General features: G+C 44.0%; 1 protein-coding gene and 1 long non-coding RNA gene across 4 annotated transcripts in view; one reads left to right on the top strand and one right to left on the bottom strand.

The window, feature by feature from the left end:
• The window catches only part of LOC137338694 (sodium- and chloride-dependent transporter XTRP3A-like), a 90,490-nt gene that overhangs the window by 31,821 nt on the left and 32,775 nt on the right, over positions 1-25,894 (top strand). For 2 of the 3 annotated variants that reach the window (XM_068001836.1, XM_068001838.1), the window contains exons 2-5: positions 3,748-3,888; positions 3,988-4,079; positions 12,114-12,341; positions 13,671-13,781. In XM_068001836.1, the coding sequence (XP_067857937.1) occupies positions 3,748-3,888; positions 3,988-4,079; positions 12,114-12,341; positions 13,671-13,781 (572 nt within the window). Of the gene's footprint in view, positions 1-3,747; positions 3,889-3,987; positions 4,080-11,361; positions 11,414-12,113; positions 12,342-13,670; positions 13,782-25,894 lie in introns of those variants that run through there. The other variant, XM_068001837.1, reaches the window with a different exon arrangement.
• Positions 1-25,894, bottom strand: part of LOC137338730 (uncharacterized) — an 84,061-nt gene that overhangs the window by 26,368 nt on the left and 31,799 nt on the right. The window lies entirely within an intron of this gene.

Genomic DNA, 25,894 nt, shown 5'->3' with positions numbered 1-25,894 from the left:
AGGTGTTGGAGAAACCGGGAGCCAATTTAAGTCAGCGAGCACAGGGTGATGAGTGAAAGGGACTTGGTGCGAGTTAGGATACGGGCAGCAGAGGTTTGGATGCGCTCAAGTTTACGGAGGGTGCAAGGTGGGAGGCTGTCTAGGAGCGCATTGGAATAGTCGAGTCTAGAGGTAACAAAGGAACGGATGAGGGTTTCAGCAGCAGATGAGCTGAGGTGGGGGCGGAGACGGGCGATGTTACGGAGGTGGAAGTAGGCGGACTTGGTGTTCAAGCGGATATGAGGTTGGAAGCTGAACTCAGGGTCAAATAGAATGCCAAGGTTGCAAACGGTCTGGTTCAGCCTCAGACAGTGGCCAGGGAGAGGGATGGAGTCAGTGGCAAGGGAATAGAGTTTGTGGCAGGGACCGAAGACAATGAATTTGGTCTTCTCAATATTTAATTGAATGAAATTTCTGCTCATCCAATACTGGATGTCGGGCAAGCAGCCTGACAAATCAGAGCCAGGGGAGGGGTCGAGAGAGGTGGGAAGCGTGGTAGATCTGGGTGTCGTCAGCGTACATGTGGAACCTGAAGTTGTGTTTTTGGATGATGTCACCGAGGGGCAGCACATAGATGAGAAATAGGAGGGGGCCAAAGATAAATCCTTGGGGGACTCCAGAGGCAGCTGTGCGAGGGTGGGGAGAGAAGTCATTGCAGGTGATTCTCTGGCTACGACTGGATAAATAGGAATGGAACCAGGCGATGGCAGTCCCACCCAGCTGGACAATGGAGGAGAGGCGTTGGAGGAGAATGGTGTGGTCAATCGTGTCAAAGGTTGCAGACAGGTCAAGAAGGATGAGGAGGGATAGTTTGCTACTGTCTCACTAACTTGTCTTGCCTACTTTAAGTGACCTCCTCTGAGACCTGAGCACCAGGTGCTTCTGGGAAGGGTGATCATCGATGTCTTTAGCTGTTTGCCTTCGCTCCCTCCTTGAAGAAGAGTTTGTAGCTCCTGGTCAATCACACTGCCTTTTCTCACTCTAACACCCAAATCTGCAAACAATTTGAGAAGTATTTTGTCTTCTCAATTCTATTTTAGGTGCTTACCTGCTGGTAATTGCAGCTTACAGATGATTTAGCGCTGTTCCCATCTCATTGTGGGATCATTATCTGGATGGTCGGGAACTCCCAGAGTTTTGCCCGTGGATTAAAAATGGCAATATCATGGGGAGTAAAACAGTGGGACTAAACTCTCCTAGAAACTTTTAGTAACCCACAGCTTTCCTGCAATTAACACACAAGCATTTTCCAAGATACAAATGTAAGAACGCCCATTGCTATCTGTGTTATATTTCTAACACTAAAACTTCCCACAGAACTAAAAATACTTTTATAATTTTCTATTAAAGTTAACACATCCCTCCCTCAAATGAAACAAGAAAAATGAGAAAGAGAGGTTAGAGTAAACTTTGCAAGGCCCCTTGTGATTTTCCAATATGCATTGGCTGGTGCGAGGCTTTGGTGGCAGCATAAGTTTTTGCAAAATTTATGCTGATGTACCAATAAGTCCCTGTTTTGTAGTTAAAAAAAATCTTTTTACTATCTTACTATCAAAGTAAGAAGACATTCAAGAAGAGTTGAAAACCATAAACGATGCAAATGGAACTGAAACTGAAGATAAGCACAAGATAGTTAATATCCTGAATGATTACACTTGGAGTACTGTGTACAGTTCTGGTCACCCTATTATAGAAAGGATATTATTAAACTAGAAAGAGTGCAGAAAAGATTTACTAGGATGCTACCGGGACTTGATGGTTTGACTTACAGGGAGAGGTTAGACAGACTGGGACTTTTTTCCCTGGAGAGTAGGAGGTTAAGGGGTGATCTTATAGAAGTCTATAAAATAATGAGGGGCATAGATAAGGTCGATAGTCAAAATCTTTTCCCAAAGGTAGGGGAGTCTATAACGAGGGGGCACAGATTCAAGGTGAGAGGGGAGAGATACAAAAGGGTCCAGAGGGGCAATTTTTTCACTCAAAGGGTGGTGAGTGTCTGGAACGAGCTGCCAGAGGCAGTAGTAGAGGCGGGTACAATTTTGTCTTTTAAAAAGCATTTGGACAGTTACATGGGTAAGATGGGTATAGAGGGATATGGGCCAAGTGCAGGCAATTGGGACTAGCTTAGTGGTATAAACTGGGCGACATGGACATGTTGGGCCGAAGGGCCTGTTTCCATGTTGTAACTTCTATGATTCTATGATTCTATGATTCCTCCAAGAATTCACAAAGGAAGATATGAGTAACAAACTGTTCCCAAACAGAGTTAACTAATATAAAATCAACAACTTTGATATAAATAAGATGGAAGTCCCAGACAGACTAAAATCTCAAAAAAAACAAATCACCAGGGACAGATGTAGTCAAATTTACTAATGATACCAAACTGGGAGAGAGAGTACAATCAGAGGAAGAAGCTCAGAAATTACAGAGTGAGATGGACAAAATTATTATTTGCGCAGATGAAATTTAATGCAGACAAGTGCAAAGTAAGCAACAATAAGCAACATATATACTCCTTGAATGCTTTTGAAAGATAAGGATGAAGTAGAAAGAGACTTAGGGGTCTAAGTAGACTTGACACTAAACATGTCCAACCAATGCAAAGCCAATAGACTATTGAACTACGTGGCTAAAACAGCTGAATATAAGTGAGAGGAAGTTATGATCAAACCATACAGTGCTCTGGTCGACCACACCTTGAATATTGCGTCCAGTTCTGGTCACTGAGAAACAAGTGTGACATTGAAGTGCTGGAGGCAGTGCAGAGAAGAGCCACAAGGCTGATCCCTGGGGCATGATTTTAGCAGGGAGCCGGGAACCCAGCGTGTCCATAGATATTCGCAAGGGGAACCCAGAAGCCAAATGAGTGCGTCGCAATCTGCGATCACAACTCAATTGAAAGTAGGTAGTTGTGCTGGCTAGCTGCCTATCAGAAGTGAAAGGAGCCACGAATCGGAGAGGAGGGAGGGAGACATCGTGGGCCATGAAAGTGAAATCAGAGAGATGGGGGGGACGTGGACAACATGAGGTGGGCCTTGGAGCAAATCGGGGAGGTGGGGGGCTGGCGGAATCAAGCACCACATAAAGGAAGTAAAATGCTTCACAATGAAGATACTTAAGTTATTTACCCCTGCAGTTATCTCCTATTATAAAGAACAGGCTGTTCATGATGTCCTATATTATGGACTATGAAAAATTGGCAGGACATGTTAGCTAATAGGTTAATTGTGATTTACTAATTGTCTTTGGCATTATACTGGTGAAATATAAATTTCATTGAAAAGCCAGTGGAAAAGATAAAGTGGTGGTGGAGTGTGGGACTATTCCAACTAGAGTGTTCGACATAAATGTTGTTCACCATTTGACATTTTCTGACTTCCGCCCCTGCAGTTGTGCAGAGGCACTGACTGATGGGTATATCTTTCTCCACCAGGATAGAGGGGAAATCAGAAGGGGAGTCACCTTACTCCTGTCATGGACCTCCTAGCAGTTGATAACAGAGCAACATTGGAAAAGGTTTGGGAGCAGATTTCCAACCTATCTTCCGAGCAGGGAACGTACACAGCTTGGAGAAAAGTCCTAAAGAAAGGGAAATTGGAGCAAAATATTAATAAATGTTAGTGGAAGCCATGGAGAACCAGATCAAAGCATATAAAGCCCACCCTATTGGGTTTCCACAGCTAATTCTGTATTTATCTCTTTCAGGTGGATTTTTAATTCCTTACGTGATAATGTTAATTTTGGAAGGACTCCCTTTGTTTTATTTGGAGCTGACATTAGGACAATTGATGAGGAAGGGGAGCATTGGAGCTTGGAAAGCAGTCAACCCATATTTGGTTGGTGTTGGTATGTAACTTCATATTTTGTTTTTTTTTCTTGAAATTTAATCCAGTGAGATGACCCATTGATTTTGTTGAGTCACGATTTCTTTTCCCCAAAAAACAGGTGCAGCAAGTCTCGTTATATCATTCCTGGTCTCTATCTACTACAATGCCATTGTCTCCTGGAGCTTTTGGTATCTATTTAATTCATTTGAGGTATGTAGAAGTAAGAACTGTTACATTATACGCTGTCCAAATAAGCAAGAATAAAATCTTTGCTTTTACACCCCATGGCCACGTCTCAAAATGGGCAAAGTTATACTAGCTTTCTATTGATCTCTGTGTCTAGTTAGCTGATCTCAGCCAGGATAGTGTTAGAAGTACTCTAATTAGCCTCAGTTCCCCTGGTTCAGAGAAGGAAGAAAATGTCTCGGTCAGGATTCAGTAACACCTGCTGGGAAGTGTGAATATGTGGACTTTGACGAGGACAGGATTGAGCTCAATTGTGTTTAACCAATGCTTGAATTGTCTGCTGTTACTCACTATCTAGGCTGATACATAAGCAATGGCCAATTGGATCAGGGACGAGCACCTGAATGCCTCTGTGGAACCAGAGTCCAGTAAGATAGAGTCAACACCATTGGGAGAGAAGGGATGGGGCTGAAAATGGTGGGGAAAAGGGGAGGAACTTTGCACAGATCACTGATGAGCCGATGCTTGGAGTATTGTGTGGAATTTTGGACAAGCTGACCCTGAAAATCTGCAGGCCAGTAAACCCGGCACTTAGCTAGAATTGCACGCACCAGGAAATTCCACAATCAGGAAGAGGTTCCCGTATCAGCCTGCAAATGGCAGACACCCACACAACTCAGATATAACTCGGGCACCCACTATCTGAAAGAAGCCAGAAAGCTGGCATAAGTATCAGGCCCCTCCTAGAAATACGTCATAACTTAATAAGGGGACCACTTTAAAATTTTAAAAACTATTTCAGCTTCCCAAATCTTCAGGATACCAGTCTAGATCTCTGGGGGCCTCACAACTACCAGTGGTTGAGGGTGTGGAAACTCCCGACTTCGGGTGTCCCGGCATCTCCGCCCCCCCCCCCCCCCACCTACCTCATCCCCCACACCCCCCACAATGATAATCATATTTGGACCAGGCAGAGGCGGCACCCTCACTAAGCTATAGAGGAAAGGAGGTCATGGACCGCAGTCTAGATTTCAGCAATAGGGCAGTGTAAACTAACTGCACCTCAGTGAGCCGGGCACTACTTTCACTAAAGGTTTTAAATAGTTTCAAAGATGTGATGTTGGTAGGTACAAAAAGTAAATTATTTTGAAAATAACTTCAGATTCTCATGTCAATTTTCAATCACTCCAGATGTTTCTTTTTACATGCAGAAATTGCACTCTTCTAAGGTACAAGACTAAGAACCACCCACCAATTTGATGTGAATACTATGATTCTCTTTCTTTTCTCTGTTCCATTTTCTTACTCTTTTCAATCCTTTTCAGTTATTGTTTTTTCTTTCTCTCTTTCCTATATTAGTCTCTGCCTCATTTCCCTGTCTCCCTCTTCCTACACACTTTTTCCCCTCTCATCATCTATTGATTATTTGCATGTTTACTGTCAACTAGTTTGTATTTTTACTGCTAGGAACATAGGAACAGGAGTAGGCCATTCAGCCCCTCGAGCCGATAAGACCATGGCTGATCTGTGATCTAACTCCATATACCTGCCTTTGGCCCATATCCCTTAATACCTTTGGTTGCCAAAAAACTATCCATCTCAGATTTGAATTAAGCAATTCAGCTAGTATCAATTTCCGTTTGCAGAAGAGAGTTCCAAACTTCCACCACCCTTTGTGTGTAGAAATGTTTTCTAATCTCGCTCCTGAAAGGTCTGGCTCTAATTTTTAGACTGTGTCCCCTACTCCTAGAATTCCCAACCAGCGTAAATAGTTTCTCTCTATCCACCCTATCTGTTCCCCTTAATATCTTATAAACTTCGATCAGATCACCCCTTAATCTTCTAAACTCTAGAGAATACAACCCCAATTTGTGTAATCTCTCCTCGTACCTTAACCCTTGAAGTCCGGGTATCATTCTAGTAAATCCACGCTGCACTCCCTCCAACGCCAAAATGTCCTTCCAAAGGTGCGGTGCCCAGAACTGCTCACAGTACTCCAGGTGCGGTCTAACCAGGGTTTTGTATAGCAGCAGCATAACTTCTGCCCCCTCCATACTTAAGAAAAGACATACTTGCTCTCGAGGCAGTACAAAGAAGGTTCACTCGGTTAATCCCGGGGATGAGGGGGCGGACATATGAGGAGAGGTTGAGTAGATTGGGACTCTACTCATTGGAGTTCAGAAGAATGAGAGGCGATCTTATTGAAACATATAAGATTGTGAAGGGTCTTGATCGGGTGGATGCAGTAAGGATGTTCCCAAAGATGGGTGAAACTAGAACTAGGGGGCATAATCTTAGAATAAGGGGCTGCTCTTTCAAAACTGAGATGAGGAGAAACTTCTTCACTCAGAGGGTGGTAGGTCTGTGGAATTTGCTGCCCCAGGAAGCTGTGGAAGCTACATCATTAGATAAATTTAAAACAGAAATAGACAGTTTCCTAGAAGTAAAGGGAATTAGGGGTTATGGGGAGCGGGCAGGAAATTGGACATGAAGCTGAGTTCGGATCGGTCAATGCCCTGTGGGTGGCGGAGAGGGCCCAGGGGCTGTGTGGCCGGGTCCTGCTCCGACTTCTTGTGTTCTTTAGATTTGTGGTTGGGATCAGATCAGCCATGATCTTATTGAATGGCGGAGCAGGCTCGAGGGGCCGATTGGCCTACTCCTGCTCCAATTTCTTATGTTCTTATGTTCTTATGTACTCCAGTCCTCTTGATATAAAGGACAGCATTCCATTAGCCTTATTGATTATTTTCTGCACCTGTTCATGACACTTCAATGATCTATGTACCTGAACCCCTAAGTCCCTTTGGACATCCACTGTTTTTAATTTTATACCATTTAGAAAGTACCCTGTTCTATCCTTTTTTGATCCAAAGTGGATGACCTCACATTTGTCTACATTGAATTCCATTTGCCACAGTTTTGCCCATTCACCTAATCTATCAATATCCCTTTGTAATTTTATGTTTTCATCTACACTGCTTACAATGCCACCAATCTTTGTGTCATCGGCAAACTTAGATATGAGACTTTCTATGCCTTCATCTAAGTCGTTAATAAATATTGTGAATAATTGAGGCCCCAAGACAGATCCCTGCGGGACTCCACTAGTCACATCCTGCCAATGTGAGTACCTACCCATTATCCCTACTCTCTGTCGCCTTTCGCTCAGCCAACTTCCTAACCAAGTCCGTACTTTTCCCTCAATTCCATGGGCTTCTATCTTAGCTAACAGTCTCTTATGTGGGACTTTATCGAATGCCTTCTGGATGTCCATATAAATAACATCCATTGACAGTCCCCTGTCCACTACTTTAGTCACCTCTTCAAAAAATTCAATCAGGTTTATCAGGCACGACCTACCTTTCACAAATCCATGCTGGCTCTCTCTGACAATGGCTGATCTGTGATCTAACTCCATATACCTGCCTTTGGCCCATATCCCTTAATACCTTTGGTTGCCAAAAAACTATCCATCTCAGATTTGAATTAAGCAATTGAGCTAGCATCAATTTCCGTTTGCAGAAGAGAGTTCCAAACTTCCACCACCCTTTGTGTGTAGAAATGTTTTCTAATCTCGCTCCTGAAAGGTCTGGCTCTAATTTTTAGACTGTGCCCCCTACTCCTAGAATTCCCAACCAGCGTAAATAGTTTCTCTCTATCCACCCTATCTGTTCCCCTTAATCTCTTACAAACTGAAAATTCTCACGGTGTTCAGTCACCCTATCCTTAATTATAGACTCCAGCATTTTCCCCACAACAGATGTTAGGCTAACTGGTCTATAATTCCCTGGTTTCCCCCTCTCTCCGTTCTTAAAAAGTGGAGTGACATGTGCAATTTTCCAATCTAGAGGGACAATTCCTCAATCTAGAGGATTTTGAAAGATTATAGTTAGGGCATCTGCAATGTGCTCACCTACTTCCTTTATAACCTTGGGGAAACCATCTGGTCCTGGGGATTTGTCACTCTTTAGTGCTATTATTATCTTCATTACTGTTGTTTTACTTATGTTAATTTTATTGAGTCCCTGTCCCCGATTCAATAATAGTTTTTTTGGGATTTCCGGCATGCTATCCTCTTTTTCTACTGTAAATACTGACGCAAAGTAATTGTTCAACATGTCCGCCATTTCCCTATTGTCAATGATAATATCCCCACTTTCAGTTTTTAAGGGGCCAACACTGCTCCTGACCACCCTCTTTTTCCTAATATAACTGTAAAAGTTCTTCGTGTTGGTTTTGATATACCTAGCAAGTTTCTTTTCATACTCTCTTTTTGTAGCTCTTACTATCTGTTTTGTGACCCTTTGTTGATCTTTGTATCTTTCCCATTCACCAGGATCTGTGCCATTTTTTGCCTTTCTGTATGCCCTTTCCTTATGTCTTATACTGTCCCATACCTCTTTAGTTGTCCGTGTCTGTTTTTTTTTTGGCAAGTAGAGTTCTTGCCCCTCAGGGGTATAAACCGATTCTGTATCACGTTAAATGTCTAGAATCTTGGCAGCTGATTCACTTTTTTCCCTTTCAAACACTACCTTGAACTCGATCATGTTATGATCGCTATTGGATAGATGTTTACGCACAGTTAAGCTGTTAACTAAATCTGGTTCATTACTCATTACTAAATCTAGTATGGCTTGCCTCTAGGACATATTGCTGTAAAAAAAAACTATCCCGGACACACTCAAGAAATTCACTACCTTTCTGACAGTTGCTAATCTGCTTTTCCCAATCTATGTGAAGGTTAAAGTCCCCCATTAAGACCACTGTGCCTTTGTTACATGCTTGTCTAATCTCTGCATTTATACAATCTAGCACTTCAGAGCTGCTGCCAGGGGTCCTATACACAACTCCCACTATAGTCTTAGATCCTTTCCTATTTCTCAATTCAACCCATAAGGTCTCTGTTGGCTGCTTACCCCTCGTTATATCCTCCTTTATCATTGAAGTGATTTCATCTCCAATCACTGAGGCTACTCCTCCCCCTCTTCCATTTTCCCTATTTCTCCTGTAGACCTTATAACCCGGTATATTTAGTTCCCAATCTGTTGGTCTTGAGAACTAGTTCACTAGGTTCTGCAGTGTGGCAGGAGAGAGTGCTTCATTTGTTGTTTTGTTACCAAATCAATAAATTCTGAAAACAAGTCAATAGGTTAGTCATTCAGATTTTTTGATAGAATAGTAGCTTTTGCTTACATATTGTTCACAAATAATGACAATCAGCTGCCCAAATCACCAATCTATCTTGTTTCTGGTAGATATTCTTACAGGGAATTTCAGAATTAGTAATTATTTCTCATATTAACTGGTGTTTTAGCAGGTGAAATGCAGCAAGCAATAGATAATGGAAACGGAACATTAGATAGGCAATTCTGTAGACCACAACAATTATATCAAAAATATATATCTAAATAGGAAGCAAAACATGTGCAATCAAATTACTATTTGCTGCACATTGAACATTAAGATTGAACAATAAGATGGTGTGGAGTACTGACAAGTAGTGCTAGAGTAATGGGACCTGGGTTTGCTTGAAATGCTCCAAACCATTGAGTTTCCATTCTCAGACATGGAAACACACTGTGCAGAGGCCAGGTACTGTTCCACAGGGAAGGATGTAAAGTCAGAGAGAATGTCACCCAAGGCCATTCTTGCATGCCTCCTAATGCCTAATAGTGCATCAGTGGTGGAGGCTAGGAGCAGGTTACCTATTTTCCTTGGCCATGCATGATGACATGAGTAGACCATTAGAATATAATATAAAACAAAATGAATGAAATAAATCTTATATAGTTGACTAAAATTGAGCAACACAGCATCTCACCAGAACATGCAATTCTGTTTCTCTATGATTAGCACAATGGTTTGTTGTTGAGGGTATGTACCCACATATGAGGACATGGGCCATGTTCTATTTTTCCATTTTCTCCATTTGCCAATTTCCCCCCATGGTTCATATCTCCTAAAGACCAAGCCACTGGCAGTACCATTCAAAGTCATCTGCCAGCAGTGCACAAGAGAGAACTCCACATGTTAGCTCTTACTATCCCCTCCAGGAAGATGTCTGGTCTCCATTCAGTGCCACAACTAGAAACTCGGTGGAGTAGGAGATGGAATGTATGTCCCATCACTCTGTATTGCTGCATGCTGCTCCACCAATGTTCAGTGTCACTGCTTTTTAAGTACTGTAATACATATCATTATACTATTCATACATAGACATAGTAAGAAAAACATGTTAGTAAATTATACAGTCACAAAAGAACAAAAAAGAGCTCAAACATATCCATTAAAGTAGGTGCAATGATATTTTCTGGCCATGGTTTGTCTTTGTCTCTCTTTCTTCCCCCACCATTCCTCTATTTTTATCTCTGCACTTTTTTCCCGTTTCTTTTCTCATTCTCTCTTTCTTACACACTGCAAACACCAGTAATTGAATTTGATCCGAGCCACCATTGAACTATATAGATAGAATCTAACCCCATTTTATTAATGGCATTTGGCTCAATAACAGATCCCTTAACACGGAAACGTTCGAAAAAGAGGTTCAAGAAAAGACTGCCTGGTCCATCCTGTCTGTTCCATACAGACATGGTGAAGCCCACGTGCACCATCAACCCACCCCATTCCCTGCCACTGTCACACCATCTCCTGGGAGAGACAAAAAAAAAGAAAAATCCCTAGGCCAATTTAAGATAAAACTAAAGAAATTCCTCTCCAACCCTCAAAAGCAATCAAGAAAACTTCAGGAGACTGCTGTAACTAATCTCTGCCAACCCCACCTACCTCCACGACTCGAGATGTAGTCTACACATAAGGATTCATCGAGGTCCCTTTTGAAGCACTGTAGCAAATCCGTACTCACCGTATGTCTGGCAATCTGTTCCAGAGCTCGATGACTCTCTTTGAGAAGTACTTCCTAGTGCCTAACTTAACTGTATATTTTCTTATTTGAACTGATGCCCCTGGTCCTCCTCTCTCTATGAAGCTCAATTAACCTATCCATCCAAATAGTATCTATTCTTTTCATAATTATAAACACCTTAATCATAAGCCCTGATGACTACGTTTCTTTAATGAACAAAGTTCCTTGAGCCTGTCCTAATAACTAAGTGCCCTAAGATTTAGTATCAATCTGGTGGCCCTCTTTGGACCATGTCCAGGGCCCGATATCCCTCACCATGTGAAAGGACTAAAACCGGGCACAGTAGCTGTCCAAGTGTCTTATAAAGAGTACATATTGTATTTCTACTTTTGTATTTCACTATCCTAGCTTTACATTCTAACACCCTATTCACCTTCCCTACAGCCTCGTGACACTGGTCATAGACGTTCAGCGTTTCATGAACAACGATCCCCAGGTCTCTCTTCTGCTTCACTACCTTTAGAGGGTAACCCTGTTCGGTATACACATGCCTGGAATTACCTTGACCCAAATGTGTTGTGCTGCATTTATCACCATTGAAGGAACTATTCCTGCAATGTTTCTAAATCAGCCCGCAATCTACTTAATTTGTCCAAAGTCCTAACTCCTGCACACTCCTTTTTGTCATCAGCAAACTTAAGGACCAGAATGTTGATGCCTTCATCCAAATCACTGCCAAAGATGGTGAAGAGCTTCGGTCCCAATACTGATTACGGGGGTCTTCACTTGTGGCCAAAGCCCAAGCAGAGTTGCTATCCTTAATAACCACCCTCTGCCTGAGCAAATATAACCAATTCTCAATCCAGTTTAAAGTCTGACTGCCAATCCCACAGGACTTTGTCACACCCTGAGGCAAATCTGCTTTTCCCTGAATGAGTCCATTCCAATCTGTTTGTATGTACACTTAAAATTAAATAAAGTCCAGGCTCTACTGTCCAATAGTAATACTCTGTAGTGATTATTTTACGATATACCTGATTGATGTGCGCTTTCCATATCATAATAGTAATGAAGTAGTGTTGCTTTAAGTAAAAGTAAAAGCACGGAATGTTACTATTGTGATATTATTTATCCATGTGTATAGGTTTTACTCCTGTTAATAATTAGCATTTTTCTTTCATTTCCCCATTATGCAGAATCCTCTACCTTGGGCTAACTGCCCATTAAACAGCAACAACACTGGATTTGTTGAAGAATGTGTGAAAAGTTCCTCCACTGAATACTTCTGGTACAGAAAAACATTAAATGTCACTCCCACAATCGACGATGCTGGGTCCTTCCACTGGGAAATGATTCTGTGTCTCATACTATCCTGGCTTGTAGTCTACCTCTGCATTATTAGAGGAACCGAATCTACTGGCAAAGTAATTATTGTTAAGTTACATGGACTTTAGAAATCTATGTGTTTGGGACATAAAAAATGTGGGACGATGCTTTTAAAACATTTCTGTGGCTCAGGGAACTTATAAACTTGCCTGGAACAAAAATGATGCATTTTTAAGTTAATTTTTCAGATTCTTTATTGATGGACACAATACACTCAGGATTAATAATGGTTTCTGTGCGCTGTCTCGGCAAGGTACAGAACACACAGACCATAGTCAAGTAATACGCCTGTGAGTTTTGGTTCCTGTCGGATAATAGAGCGGTTAATATATTAATCATTTGACGAGTCAAGCTTTTCACTTCAATGCTTCTGAATCACAAGGGTTCCAGATTTCTTCCATAAGCATCGTCTGTGTTTGACTACATTTCAAACAAATAAGCCAGAGTGCAGCTAGATTTTTTGGGGGGAGACTTTGAGCACTATCAGCACAAGTAGCTTTTCTTGGAGTCAAACTTTAGCAGGAAATGTTTAGCTCTCTTGTACCAGATTCTGATTTGAGTGATTGGGCTGCCGCACCTCATAAAACTTTGGCGACTGGATTTTCCTCCAGTGTAGATTCATCACCGCACTTTGTTCAGCTTCTCCTCAACAGTACATTATAAGTGGGGAATATCATGAAGTTTGTGTACGTCTATCAAAGCCAAGAAGCAATGTTCGTTTCAGCAGGAATGGCGGAAGGGGCATTATCCTAACCCAGAAATAATGCTGCATTGAATTACTTTTGCTTTAATAACTCTATCATCCAATGATAAATGTTCATTTAGGGGAGCCATCTTCATCAGGGAGGGAGGACAGCTGTGTGTCATTTTTGTTACAATGATATGTTACACCATTGTAGTTGACAAATGGAAAATGGTTCCCAGACACGTTTTTCTATAAAGTTAGCACTCCTTCAACATTTATTCTTAGATTTCTTGAGAAGGCTTACCTCCATGAAATAAAAATTGTAAAATAATGTGATTTGTACAAAAATAGCACGACAGGTGTGGTCTGAACTAAGACAGAGTAAAGACTGAAGAGATAATGGGGCTGATTCCACGATTGGGCATTTCCAGTGTGGAGCAGCACTCAAGGAGAGTGCTGGTTGGGAAATCGGGCGATGCAGTACTTGATTTTTGCACCCTCCTCACCGGCAGTGCCCACCCACAGAATCGGCCCTAATGTCCCCGGATTCCTTTCAATGAGAAATGTAACATTGGAACTTTCAGTCATTTTGTAATAGATAACACTGAATAATATACCTAACTGGAAAAAGGTAAATGTGATTTGTGAACAGTTGATCCTAACATACTTCTCCTTGACATAGGTGGTCTATGTAACAGCCTCCTTTCCATATGTGGTGCTGCTTATATATCTAATTCGAGGAGTAACACTGCATGGAGCGGGAAATGGGCTTGCGTACATGTTCACTCCAAGGGTATTGTATCATAGTGTCTTCAAAAATAAATTCATTTAAGGTTACACTTAAGGTCAATACTCTGATTGTTAAATTCTTACCCTTTAGACCTGTTCCATGTAATTCATCAATTTTTCTTCAATACAGCATCCTTCCTGTAGCTAAGGAGTAAACCAAGGCTGGCAATGAAGAAAATCAGTGAGGAGGAAGACCCTTTAAGATCTTCAGGTTTCTATAAATTCGTGATTAGTCTTGTATCCCAAACATATATTTGGCCATCTCTATATTCAAATACCTCATTAGCTTCTATAGATATTCTAACATTTGTGATCACCTCTGCATTATATAGATTGTTGGCTTACTTAGTATTCCATAGCGTCTTGGTTTACTCGTTAAGCTGAAGATTATTACCTGTGCATTCTATAGATTTCTGCTGTCTCTGAAATATTTCAATTAATTATTTAATCAGTTAATGTAACCAGGCTTTCAAAAGGCAAGCATGGAAAGCACCTAACCATCAGTACTTGATTTACCTGCTCTTCTCTCCTAATCTTCTCAACCATGTCATGTCCTGCACTATGGCCTTTGCCCTTCATCTAGGTTTCTCAATACACATTTTAAAAAAGTTATTGGCCAACTTTCTACTGTATAGATTCATTAACCTGTATTCTATATGTTCATGGCTAGTCCTGTATTTCTGTATAATCTTTGGCTCTGAATTATGTCTTTTTTGACATTCCCTAACTCTATATTATGGAGATTCTTGACTTGTCAAGGTGTTAGTTACCATTGTATAACTATTCATACGGTCTAGAAATGTTTGACTAGCTTTCTATTCTAAAATCTCCGTATCCTCCTGCAACCCCACCCCACTCCACTGATTTATAGCGGTAGGATAGTAAGATTGCTCTTGGTGCAAGTCACGTGACCACATTTCAATCTGTTACTGTAGTCTTAGCCAACATTTACGCAGTGCTCTGGTCAAGCTGCAGTTGGAATATTGGGAGGAAAATTCAACTTCAACGGGGGCACAAAATGGATGGTAGCTGATCAGCCACCGTGGACTTCAATGGAATGGAAAATTGGGCGAGGTGTATAACAGGCAGCCAATCCACTACTGCCCGTTTTTGTTCCCCCGCTTGTGTTCAATTCTCATCACTGAGTTCACGAGGAAAACATCCAAGCCTTGGCAGCAGTGCAGAGAAGTGTGATGAGGCTGATCCCTAGTGTCAAAGGATTAAGTTATGAAGAAATATTGGAAAAGCTTAGACTCTTCAGTTTTGAAAGGTTCCATATGAAATGGGAACATAGTGAGGTATATAAGGTACCGAAAGTTGGAAACTCGTCTGGGCCGGTTTTCAAGCCCAGACTTGACGCAAGCCCAACCAGGAGGCCCAAGGCTGTTCCAAAATTGGGCCTCAGGCCTCATTAACATTTTATATGCAGGCTGCCGGCAGCTATTATGCCTCCACAGGAGAGCTCGCGCATTGCAGTGTGGTCGCTTGCCTCATTGGCAGTGGAAGGTAAGTCCTTGGAGGAGGGTTGCAGCAGGCAATGGCGGGGGTGGGCGATCACGATTACTGTGGAGTTGGAGGAGCACTCCAGCGCCTCATTTATATCCAGAGTACTTTGTATCCGTTTTCACAGTAGAAAAAGAGGACAAAATACTAGCGGTACAAGGGATCCTAAAAATAAGTCAAGTGGAGGAACTTAGTGGATTTAATATGTTAAAAAAGTAATGGAGAAAATAATGGAATTTAAGTTAGAGAAATCTCTGGGACCTGATGGTTTCCATCCCAGAGTATTAAAAGAAATAGGTGGGGAAATTGCAGATGCTTTAGTCATAATTTTCCAAATTGAAAATTTAAAAAGTGAGGGAGAGAAACCAGGTAACAACAGACCCATGATTTTAACATCAGTTATGGGGAGGTTACTGGAATCTATCGTCAGAGACCAAGGGCTCTATTTTAGCACCCGCTATCGGGTGCGTTCCTGGCGGGGGGGGGCTCCGAAAATCAGAGAATCCCGGCGCGGTACCGGAGCCCGCCCCGAACCCGCGCACTTCCGAGTTCCCCGCTGACGCGCTGGCGTGTGCGCGCAGCCCCCGCTGGTGGGAATCCCGCAGGCAATTAAAGCCAGCGGGGTTCCACTTGACAGTATTTATTTAAGTATTTCAGGTCATTAACTGACCTGATTAAGGGATTATGTGGGATTTTAGAACAAAGTGGGACTGTTTCCCACACTGGGGGAAACACTCCCAGGTCAAATGGATGTGTTGCAGCTGTCAGCCTGTGGCAGCTGCAAAGGTCCATTTGACTGGTGGGGGGGGAGGGAGACCCTCACCCATTGCAGGAGGCCACTCTGTCCCTTGGGACAAAGTTTGGCCTCCACCACCCTCCTCCTGACAGTCAAAGTCACCAACCTGCACACTTACCCCGGGGTCTGGAGACATGTACCTACCTTGCGGACCCCCTCAGATGTACATCTTCCGGATGGGGGCTGCTGTAGCTGCAGTCATGACCTCCTCGGAGGGCGAACAGCATCACCAGCCTCACCAGCCTCGCCATCCACGCCGTCCACCTCCGACACGTGGAGCTCCACAACAGAGTGCTGTGACACATCCACCTGTACAGCAGGAGGGAGGGCTACCACAGAGAGAGATGCGTCGCAGGGGGCACTACCCTCGCCACAGGGTCCACAGACCGAGGCTCAGCCTCCTGGACCTCTCTGAGCAGCAGTGCACACGGAGGCTCAGAGTCACTCGACATGTAGTCGTGGACATCTGCAGCCTCTTTCATGCCGAGCTGCTCCTGGCTGGCCCGAGCACCATCTTCTTACCTGTCGCTGTCAAAGTCACCACTGCCCTCAACAACTTCTCCTCCGCATCCTTCCAGGGTGCAACCGGGGACATCGCCGATGTCTCCCAGTCGTCTGCGCAGAAGAGCCTGCAAATACACCTACACCCACTCTGCAGTGACACAATGGGTGGCATCAGTTGTGGCTCGTCATAGTGATCCTCAGGAGCGGGCATTATTGCACAAACCAGACAGGATTCGCGAAGACATGGCAGTAGTGGTGCCAATATCATATGTAATGTGAGTTGTTCAGAAATTCAATATAAGTAACACCCATGACAAACCCTCAAACACCCTTGTGCATCCCCTTCATGCTCACGACACGTTTGCCTTACGCTGCCTACTGCACATATGTGATGCATGCCCTGTGGCTGCAGCACAGGTAGTGGCAGGTTGAGTGAGGCTGACTGTGAAAGAGATGCACGAGAGGGTGAGTATGAGATAGAGCCATGAGATTGTATGAGGATTGGGTTGCGTGTCAGTGGCGGGATGAGTACTGGCGAGGTGAGTAAGTGCAGGTAAGATGAGGATGAGGTTTGAGTGGGTATGAGGGGTGATGTGACAGAGTAGTGTTGGCAGTGCTGAAGGAGATGTGGGGTGGGGGCAGTGATGTGGCAGACGGAGTGTAGGGGAAAGAGTAAGTGTACTCACTTTGGCTGACCTACTGAGGTCATTGGAGCGCCTCCTGCACTGTATGCAGGTGGGCGATATGTTGGTTGCGCTGGTGACCTCCTCTGCCACCTCGAGCCAGGCCTTCCTGGTGGCAGAGGCAGGCCGCTTCCTCCCGCACGCCGGGAGGAAGATCTCTGTCCTCCCCCTCCTCCTCACCCCATGTATTGATACCTGGAGTGAGGCATCATTAAACCTGGGAGCAGCCTTCCCCCTGGGCTGCTCCATGCTGTAATTTTTGCTATTTGTTGCAGCATCTGTCAGTGGAGGACTGCCCCTTTAAATAGAGCGCCTTCAGCTGACAGATCTTAACTGCGCATGCGCAGACCGCCCGACGCGCAGATCAGCAGTGGGGAACCCGGAGGAGCAGGTAAGTGGATCCAATTAGTGGATTGGATCCTACAATCGCGCGGGAAACTGACTAATTTCACAGGGCGCGTTACCCACGCGCCCGATAGCCCCCCCGCCGAGAACCCGCAGCCCTGCTAACATCGGGCCCCAAGTGATTGGGCACTTGGACAAGTATGAGCTGATCAAAGGGAGTCATCATGGATTTGTGATGGATTGGTCACGTCTGACGAACCTAGTTGAATTTTTTGAGGAGGTCAATAGCATTGTGGATGGGGGAGCGTCTATGGATGTTGTTTATATGGACTTCCAGAAGATATTTGATAAGGTTCCGCACAACAGGTTATTAGCGAAAATGAGCGCGCATGGAATTGGAGGTAACTTTGTGACATGGGTCGATAATTGGGAGGTAGGAGATAGAGACTAAGGGCAAAGGGAACGTTCTGTGATTGGTGGAATTGGTGGGATGTGACAAGTGGTGTTTTCCAAGGATCTATACTGGGGCCTCAGCTTTTCACCAGATATATCAATGACTTGGATGAAGGAATAGAGAGTTGTATATCCAAGTTTGCAGATGACACTAAGTTAGGAGGCACAGGAAGTTACAAAGGGACATAGACAGACTAAGTGAGTGGGCAAAACTATGGCAGATGGAGTTCAATGTGGAGAAGTGAGAGGTCATCTACTTCGGATCCAAAAAAGACAAATCGATATATTTTCCTAATGGTGAGGCTTGGAGCTGTGGAGGAGCAAAGGGATTTGGGTGTCTATGTGCACAAAGTACTAAAAGCTAGTGTACAGGTACATAATGTCTATCAGGTCACGTCTCAGTCTTCTCTTTTCCAGAGAAAAGAGCCCCAGCCTGTTCAGCCTTTCCTGATAAGTATTACTTCTCAGTTCTAGTATCATCCTTGTGAATCTTTTTTGCACCTTCTCCAATGTCTCTATATCCTTTTTATAATATGGAGACCAGAACTGTGCACAGTACTCCAAGTGTGGCCGAACCAATTTGTATCCTCCTCACCGGCTTCAAAACCACAGGGTGATGGAGTTGTCCTCTTGTTTGGATAAACTTCTTTCCCTCTTCTGCCTACTTGGTCCAGTGATCAGAAAATAGGCTGTTTACCATCCACATCTTCCCTCAGTCCAAATTTGCCCTGCTGCATTCTAATTATGTAATGCATGCTTGACTGTCTCTTTTCAATGTCTCAGTGGAGTATGATGTACTAAGTGTTGATTTTACCTCTTCCAGTATCTTTGTATTTCTATGGGAATTGTATCAAAGGCTACCAGCACTCCAGCATTCAGGTCTTGAAAATTGACACAAAGCTAGAGATTAAGGATTGCACAGAGCCAACCCTGAATCAAATCTGATTTATAACTGCAAGCCAAAAAACAGAAGGACAACACTGAGGACCCGATTTTAACCTAACCTGCCCGCCGGGAATGGGACAGGTGAGCAGTTAAAATTGTGAAAATCGATTTACCACCCTGTTCCTGTGGGAAACCTGCTGAGGGCGCCAACCGCCATTTTAACTCCAGAGCTGACTCGGGTCACATACGTACCCATCCAATACAGGCGTCTGCCTCATAAATATATTAAAATTGGGGTCCTATAACGTCAAACCTGCTGAGTAAAACCTAGCGGGATTGGCTTCACAAACTGACTGACGTGACTGGAAGCTGCATTTAAAGGGACACTCACCTGCGACTATTCAGGTCATTAGGATCTGCGTGCCATTGTGATTAATGCATTTCCAAGGCAGTTCGGAGTTTCCAATTTGCTTTCTGATTTCTCCCCCCCACCCCCCCACCTTCATTAAGCACGTACTGCTTATCATTGTTGCTAATTTCGTTTCACTCCTTTGGCTAGAGTAACAGTAGTAGCAGCACCCTCAACAACTGGGACAAGCAGCAGCCTGTTAGAAGACAGCAGGTGTGGGGAGCTCCTCATAGAAGGCCTTACCCAGTACACAAGGTCTATAGGCCAAGAGTTACTTCCTTGGATATTTCTGAAGAGCAGTGCAGGAAGAGATTGTGCTTCACCAGGCAGGGTGTTGCTGACCTATGCAACCTGTTGAAGCTGGACCTGCTGCCTGCTGGATCAGGACGTCATGCTTTGCCAGTGGCTGTCAAAGTCACTGCTGCCCTTAACATTTTCACCACAGGCTCCTTCCAGGCTGCTATCGGCCCACATCTCCATAGCAGCATCAAGCAGATCACCAATGCCCACCTTGCCAGAGCAAATCAGTGCATTATCCTTGCAATGGAGGCCAACACCCATAATGAGAACGTGCTTGGATATGCAGCAGTGGCCGGCTTCCCTCGTGTCCAGAGTATAATAGATTGCACTCATGTAGATATCAGGACACCAGAAGATGAGCCAGCAGCTTATGAGAACAGGAAGGGCCTCCACTCCATCAATGTTCAACTGGTGTGTGTTCACCACAGAAGAATAATGCAAGTCTGTGGCCAGTTTTGCTGGCAGTTCCCACGATGCCTTCATTCTGCAACATTCATCCAAGAAGGACACCCCATTCACACAATTGTTCTGGGGGCACCCTACAACATGACCCAGGCAAAGTGGGCCACATCATTGTAGTTTGTTGTTTTCTGCACAACCTGGCATTGCCCAGAGGATTGGAGTTGAAGGAGGCACAGCAAGATGAAGAAGCATCATCAGATGAGGAAGAATTGGATGAAGGCAAGGGAGAAACTCAAGAGGACCAGCACACAATACATTGCAGCCAGATAGGTCAAACGGCTGCCACCAGTACTTGCTGCTGCTCACTACTGCTGGGTGCATCAGCACATGCAGACACCTCTAATGCATTCTCTAACCCAGCCAAGGTGCCTGTCTCTGTGCTGGTGCTTGGGAGTGATGCAGTGTGTGACAGTGCCTCCCCAGAAGGATTCTTCTCCTCCTGAGATATCTTTTTCTGTTGGCTACTGCTGCTGAGAAGGACCTAGAGGAAAGAGAGCGGGGACAAGAGTTAGGATAGCTCGAAGAGACTGGACAGTAGCAGATGACAGGCAGCTTGATGCCGTGTGCTTTTCTGAGGTTCATGAAGAGGTGCAAGTAATAGTCAGAGACCCTGTTCAGTGACGCCCCTGGTCTTGAAATTTCCAATTCTGACAGCTCTGGAGGGGACCACTTATTTCCAGCGGCTGCTGCTTCAGCTCCGACAGCACCATGAAGTTGACTGGTCCTCCCCCGGTCTTACTCCTCTCCCTTGTGCTTTGCGCCTTGGGACGTTTTACTATATTAAAGGCGCTATATAAATGCAAGATGGTGTTGTTACACTGTTGTTGTTGAGTGCGGGTGAGAGTTAATGAGTATCTCCTACAAAGGAGAGTGCACCTGTATGAGGACTCTGCTTGTTGTGTCGATGTTGAGACTGAGAAGCAAATGGAATCAGGATGGGAGCTGTTGAATGGATGGTGCACTGTTGAATGGATGGTGCACTGTTGAATGGATGGTGCACTGTTGAATGGATGGTGCACTGTTGAATGGATGGTGCACTGTTGAATGGATGGTGCACTGTTGAATGGATGGTGCACTGTTGAATGGATGGTGCACTGTTGAATGGATGGTGCACTGTTGAATGGATGGTGCACTGTTGAATGGATGGTGCGTGTTTGGAGTGTGAAGTGAGGAAGGAGCCATGAGAGAAGTTGGTGATTCTGCAAAGGCTACCAAGTGAGAAGAGAATGCTGCTAGTGGCTGCTGTAAAGGGAGCACGAAAGAGGTGGGTGTGTGTTTGTAATGCAAATATTGCCATGTGTTTTTGAGAGAGATGGAGCAATGAGGAGCTGTATTCACCCTTGCTACTCTTTGTGAGGCTATTGATCCCGGTCCTGAGGGTGATGCTCCTGGAGCTGACAATCTCTGGTATCTCTCTCCTGGTCTGATGCACTTGGTGTTTAGAATTCCTCATTCTTCTGACTAGAAAAAACTTCCCTCCTTGCCCTGACCTCTTCCAGCAGGACCTCCCGAGAGGCTTCAGAGAACCTGGGGGCGTACCTGCGACTCATGCTGACTCAGTAACTTGCTCTATCACTCCAACAGCGAAATCCTGCAGAAGGGGATGTAACTGCTGCTTTAAGATGTGCATTCCTACTTTAAATAAGGCTCTGGCTGACCTGCCATAAATTGCACTGACAAAGTAAGAAGGTTTCCCATTATGTCAGTGAATCGGGTGGGAAATCTGCCAGTGAGATTCTAATGAGGCCCGGGAGTTAAAATAGCCTGGGCCTGTTTCTTGGTGCAGCAGGTGAGTTTCATACTCACCCTGCTACCCACCTGCCCAAAACCCGCCCAAAGTTAAAATTGAGGCCTGAATTTTGGTACTGGTGGCACGATGTTAGACGAGCTGGATGTAGTTATTCCTAGAGGGCAGATTTTAGCAGCTGTAACTGAATGCGTCTGCCATTGGTGATACCGTCACTGGAAGATGTCCACCTTATTTGTAATGACATATTTGCTTGGTGGTACAAAGCAATGGGGCCAATAAGGGGAATATGGCGACTCAAAGTGTTACTGATCTTCAGGCACCGGAGTCCCATATTACATGGTGCCAAGGATTGAAACTTATTCTGAGCTTATGCTCACTGCTCTATGCAATGTGGAAGTGCTTCACATTAGCTGCCTGCACACACACTGTGTGCAAGGCTCATTAAAAGGGACAAATTTAATTGAAATGAGAGGTTGTCCCATAATGTGACTCGGAGGCCTGATAAGCTGAGCTCCTGCATAAAACAGGCATTGCAAAGGAGATTTATTCCTTTCAGTTGCTCTTTATTGTTAAGGTACATTACTATTCTCCCTTTATCTCTCAGCAACTCATTAGGGCTGAGTTCCTGATCACATGGTGCTGGTCGGGAAACAGGTCCACAACTCCATGATTTTCCATCTCTTAACTTAAAGGGAGGAAAAATCTAGGTTCGTGGGCTTGCGATTTCCTGGTCTGCACTTCCGGTGTCCACCGCTTCTCACTGGCAGCGACTGATTGTGGTATCGGGCCTACTGTTTCTGCAGTGTTTGGTCTTATTGAACAAAGGAACTTATGGAAACTTCTAGCAGCCTTCCTCACAGTTATTTAATGGTATACTGTATCTTTTATCTGTGAGTTTTTACAGATGAAGCTAGTAGTGAACTCATCTGCATGTAGCTGTATCCTCTCTGCTTGGTGGTTCTGAAGAAGCAGCAAAAGAGGAAGTATGAGAGATGCAAAAGGTGCATTTGCACCTTTTATGCTCCATTCAAACGTGCCCTTATGTTGCCACTCGTATATGGGCCCCGGCTCTTAAATCTGGATCTATCCAAAGACACCTGTCTCTGCAGACAAAATTCTTAAAGGATGCCATGACACAGTATATGTACATTCCTGCAGCAAGACTTGAAGTCTAGTTCCAGTGCAGGTCAGGATGGCTGTCAGGAAGTGTCAAGAGTGCAGCAACATTGAAATTTTACGCAGCAGGTTCCTTCTAGGTAACTATGGGACAACTCTGTCATATCTTCCAACCTGCAGTGCACAATTACATCAAACAGGCAGGTCACTGACACATAGTTTGCCAGGGTCAGTGATTTTATTTGTTTTTCTTTGGAATGCAGCCAGTGGTAAGAAAGAGCCCTCTACTATTTCTACTATGTAGCAGACATTCCAGCAAGTACAGGTCATAATTGACTGCACCCATGTGACAATATGTGTCCCTACCTCCAATTCACCTCCATTCGTGAATAGAAAAGGCTACCATTCCATGAATGTAAAACTGGCTTGCGACCATCAGAACAAAATCATCCATATCAGTGCTCATTATCCTGGCAGCTGCCATGATTCCTTTATGTAGCGGTAGTACGTGGTGTCAGTATTATTTGAACAGCCCGAGGTGCCTGAATCTACCTTGTACCAAAAGAACTGTCAGGACACATTCCAGTATCAGTCAAGGTAATTTTAATTAATCCTTACAAATACATGCTGGTGTGGTCAGTGTGTTTGTCCCAGTACTTCCCTTTAGTGAAAGGACAGGGTGTGTGTCTTCTACTTCCTAATTGTATGATCCCTTTAAGTGTTCCCCTAATTGGAAGAGGAAGTGAAGGATATATCTGCTGGGTTTGAATGCTTAGCTCCAGATGTGGACGTGGCCTGGTACCTCCTTGTGCAGGGTCAGTACTTCAGGTACCATGGCTGGTGATAAAGTGGCTGCCTGGGTCTGTATTTTCGGGGAACCATCTGTAGTCACTTGACTGGGGTGGCAGGAGGTTTGGGATGTGGCATCATCCTGAGCAACATCTCCATTATCAATGCCATTATCTGTTTCCTGTAGTTGCTGCTGCTGAGCACTGCTTCAGTTTGACTACAATTCAATGTGAGAAGAGGCTGCAAAGCAATGAGGTTGTTGAAGCTCTGAATGATGGCACACTCAACACTCCAACATGGAGAATCTAAACAGGACAGAGAGCTGTAAAGTGGAACCCAAAGTCTGTTTGGCTCCAGCCATAGCATTTGTGATGGTGCCTGTGCTAAAAGAAATTGGCCAATGGATGCTCCGTTGCAGAGCCCTGGAGTGTCCATATTCTCCCTGTGCAATTCAGTCAGGAAGCCATGTGGCATTGCTCAGATGCAGTTTGTGGGCTCCTTTGTGGCCGCCCCCAAATTTTAAAGGCTGCTTGGCATACTCTGAAATGACCCCATGAAGTGCTTTGAGCTGGCTTCCTGGATATCTGGTTGCATCTCCTGCCATTCCACCTGCAATTGCTTCTCTTCACTTGTGCCCTGTGCTTCACCAAATGCTCCCTTCTTAAATTCACTAACAGACTCTCCTAGCTTGGATATATCTGTGATGGTGCTTGCCACTGTGAGTGCATGACACAGGCTTCTGTGAGGTACTAGGTTCAGACCTCCTCCTCCAGAGAAGCAGAAGAAGAAAATATTTTACAATGCTTACATTAAGACACCCTTTGAAACATTGCTGCACATGGCAAGACATTGACAGTGAAATGCTGCAATGGTTTACATGTGTGAATAATAAGGAATGAAAAATGAAGAATACTAGCCATGAGCTGGGAGAGGCCTCATGTTTGCATGTTTACCTTAGCAACTTTGTATTGGCCAAAACATTTCTTACGTACTTGTTCCCAGTCCGGGCTACAGGTGAGACTACATTAACGCACTCCATGACCTCCACAAATGCAGAGCTTCCAATACCTGATTGGGGGACAGATGGCCCCATTCAACAATCGTTTTCCAGCCAAAAAGAAACACACATTTAAAAGGGTATCTGCCCTTTAAAACTTGCTAAAGCAGGAATTCCTGCCCCTGACTTCGATGCATTTCAAACACATCGCACACTAAGCTCCAGAAGTATTGTTGAAATACTACATCGATACTTCGAAAGCTTAATGGCATGAATGGGCCCCTCAGATATATAGCTCACAAACATCTCACCCTGGGATAAAAACAGAAAATGCTGCAAATACTCAGCAAATCAGGCAGCATCTGTGGAGAAAGAAATAAAGTTAAACCTTCAGGTCGATGACCTGTCGTCAGAACTGGGATCTCTGTGTTCACAGTTCTGGTTATAGGATTTTGGTGCATTATAGGACCACACTAAAATGAATTGTTGCTGACAAGCTTTCCAACAAGAATTAGAATCAGCAATTTGGTACATGTATTTGACCACCATGCTTTTCCCTCCGAACAAAGATGCTTAAAGAATTGCAGGTATTTTGAAGGCATTCCCCTGACAGCTGATTTTCCGATAATTAAATTTCAACAGTCAAATGACATTTTCCAATTCAGCTCCCAAACCCAGCTCACTAGTAGGTTTTTGGTGCAGGATTGATGTTTTGATTGACAGGGTTTTGGGGTGAAATGTTAGTGTTTCGTGTGGCAGCTTAACAATTGAGGTACTCAGAAGACATTTTTACTATTGGTAGGAACTGAGCTAATCCAAACTTTAGGAGTTCAGTGGAATTGAGAAAAAAAATCAAGCTTTTATAATCTTACAGGCATAATGGAAGTCGATGGCTCTAGCCAAATTTCCACATGTCATCAAGCTGGAACTGGAAACTAGGATTTTAGGAATTCAAACTTGGCCCAGATTCAATAGAAAGCCAATCAGTCACCCCTACTCCCATAGAGTATTAAATCTGCCCTAAAAACCATAAAAGCAAAGGACTATCCAGGAAAAATACAAAGAAAAGAAACAACCTAAAGGGCAGTTACCAAAACTTAATGTACCTTAAAACACCTCAACCAT

The sequence above is a fragment of the Heptranchias perlo genome, chromosome 2, assembly GCF_035084215.1.
Source record: "Heptranchias perlo isolate sHepPer1 chromosome 2, sHepPer1.hap1, whole genome shotgun sequence".
NCBI classification, from domain to species: Eukaryota; Metazoa; Chordata; class Chondrichthyes; order Hexanchiformes; family Hexanchidae; genus Heptranchias; species Heptranchias perlo.
The sequence above is the reverse complement of the archived record's forward strand: the minus strand, read 5'-3'. Positions and strand labels throughout refer to the sequence as shown.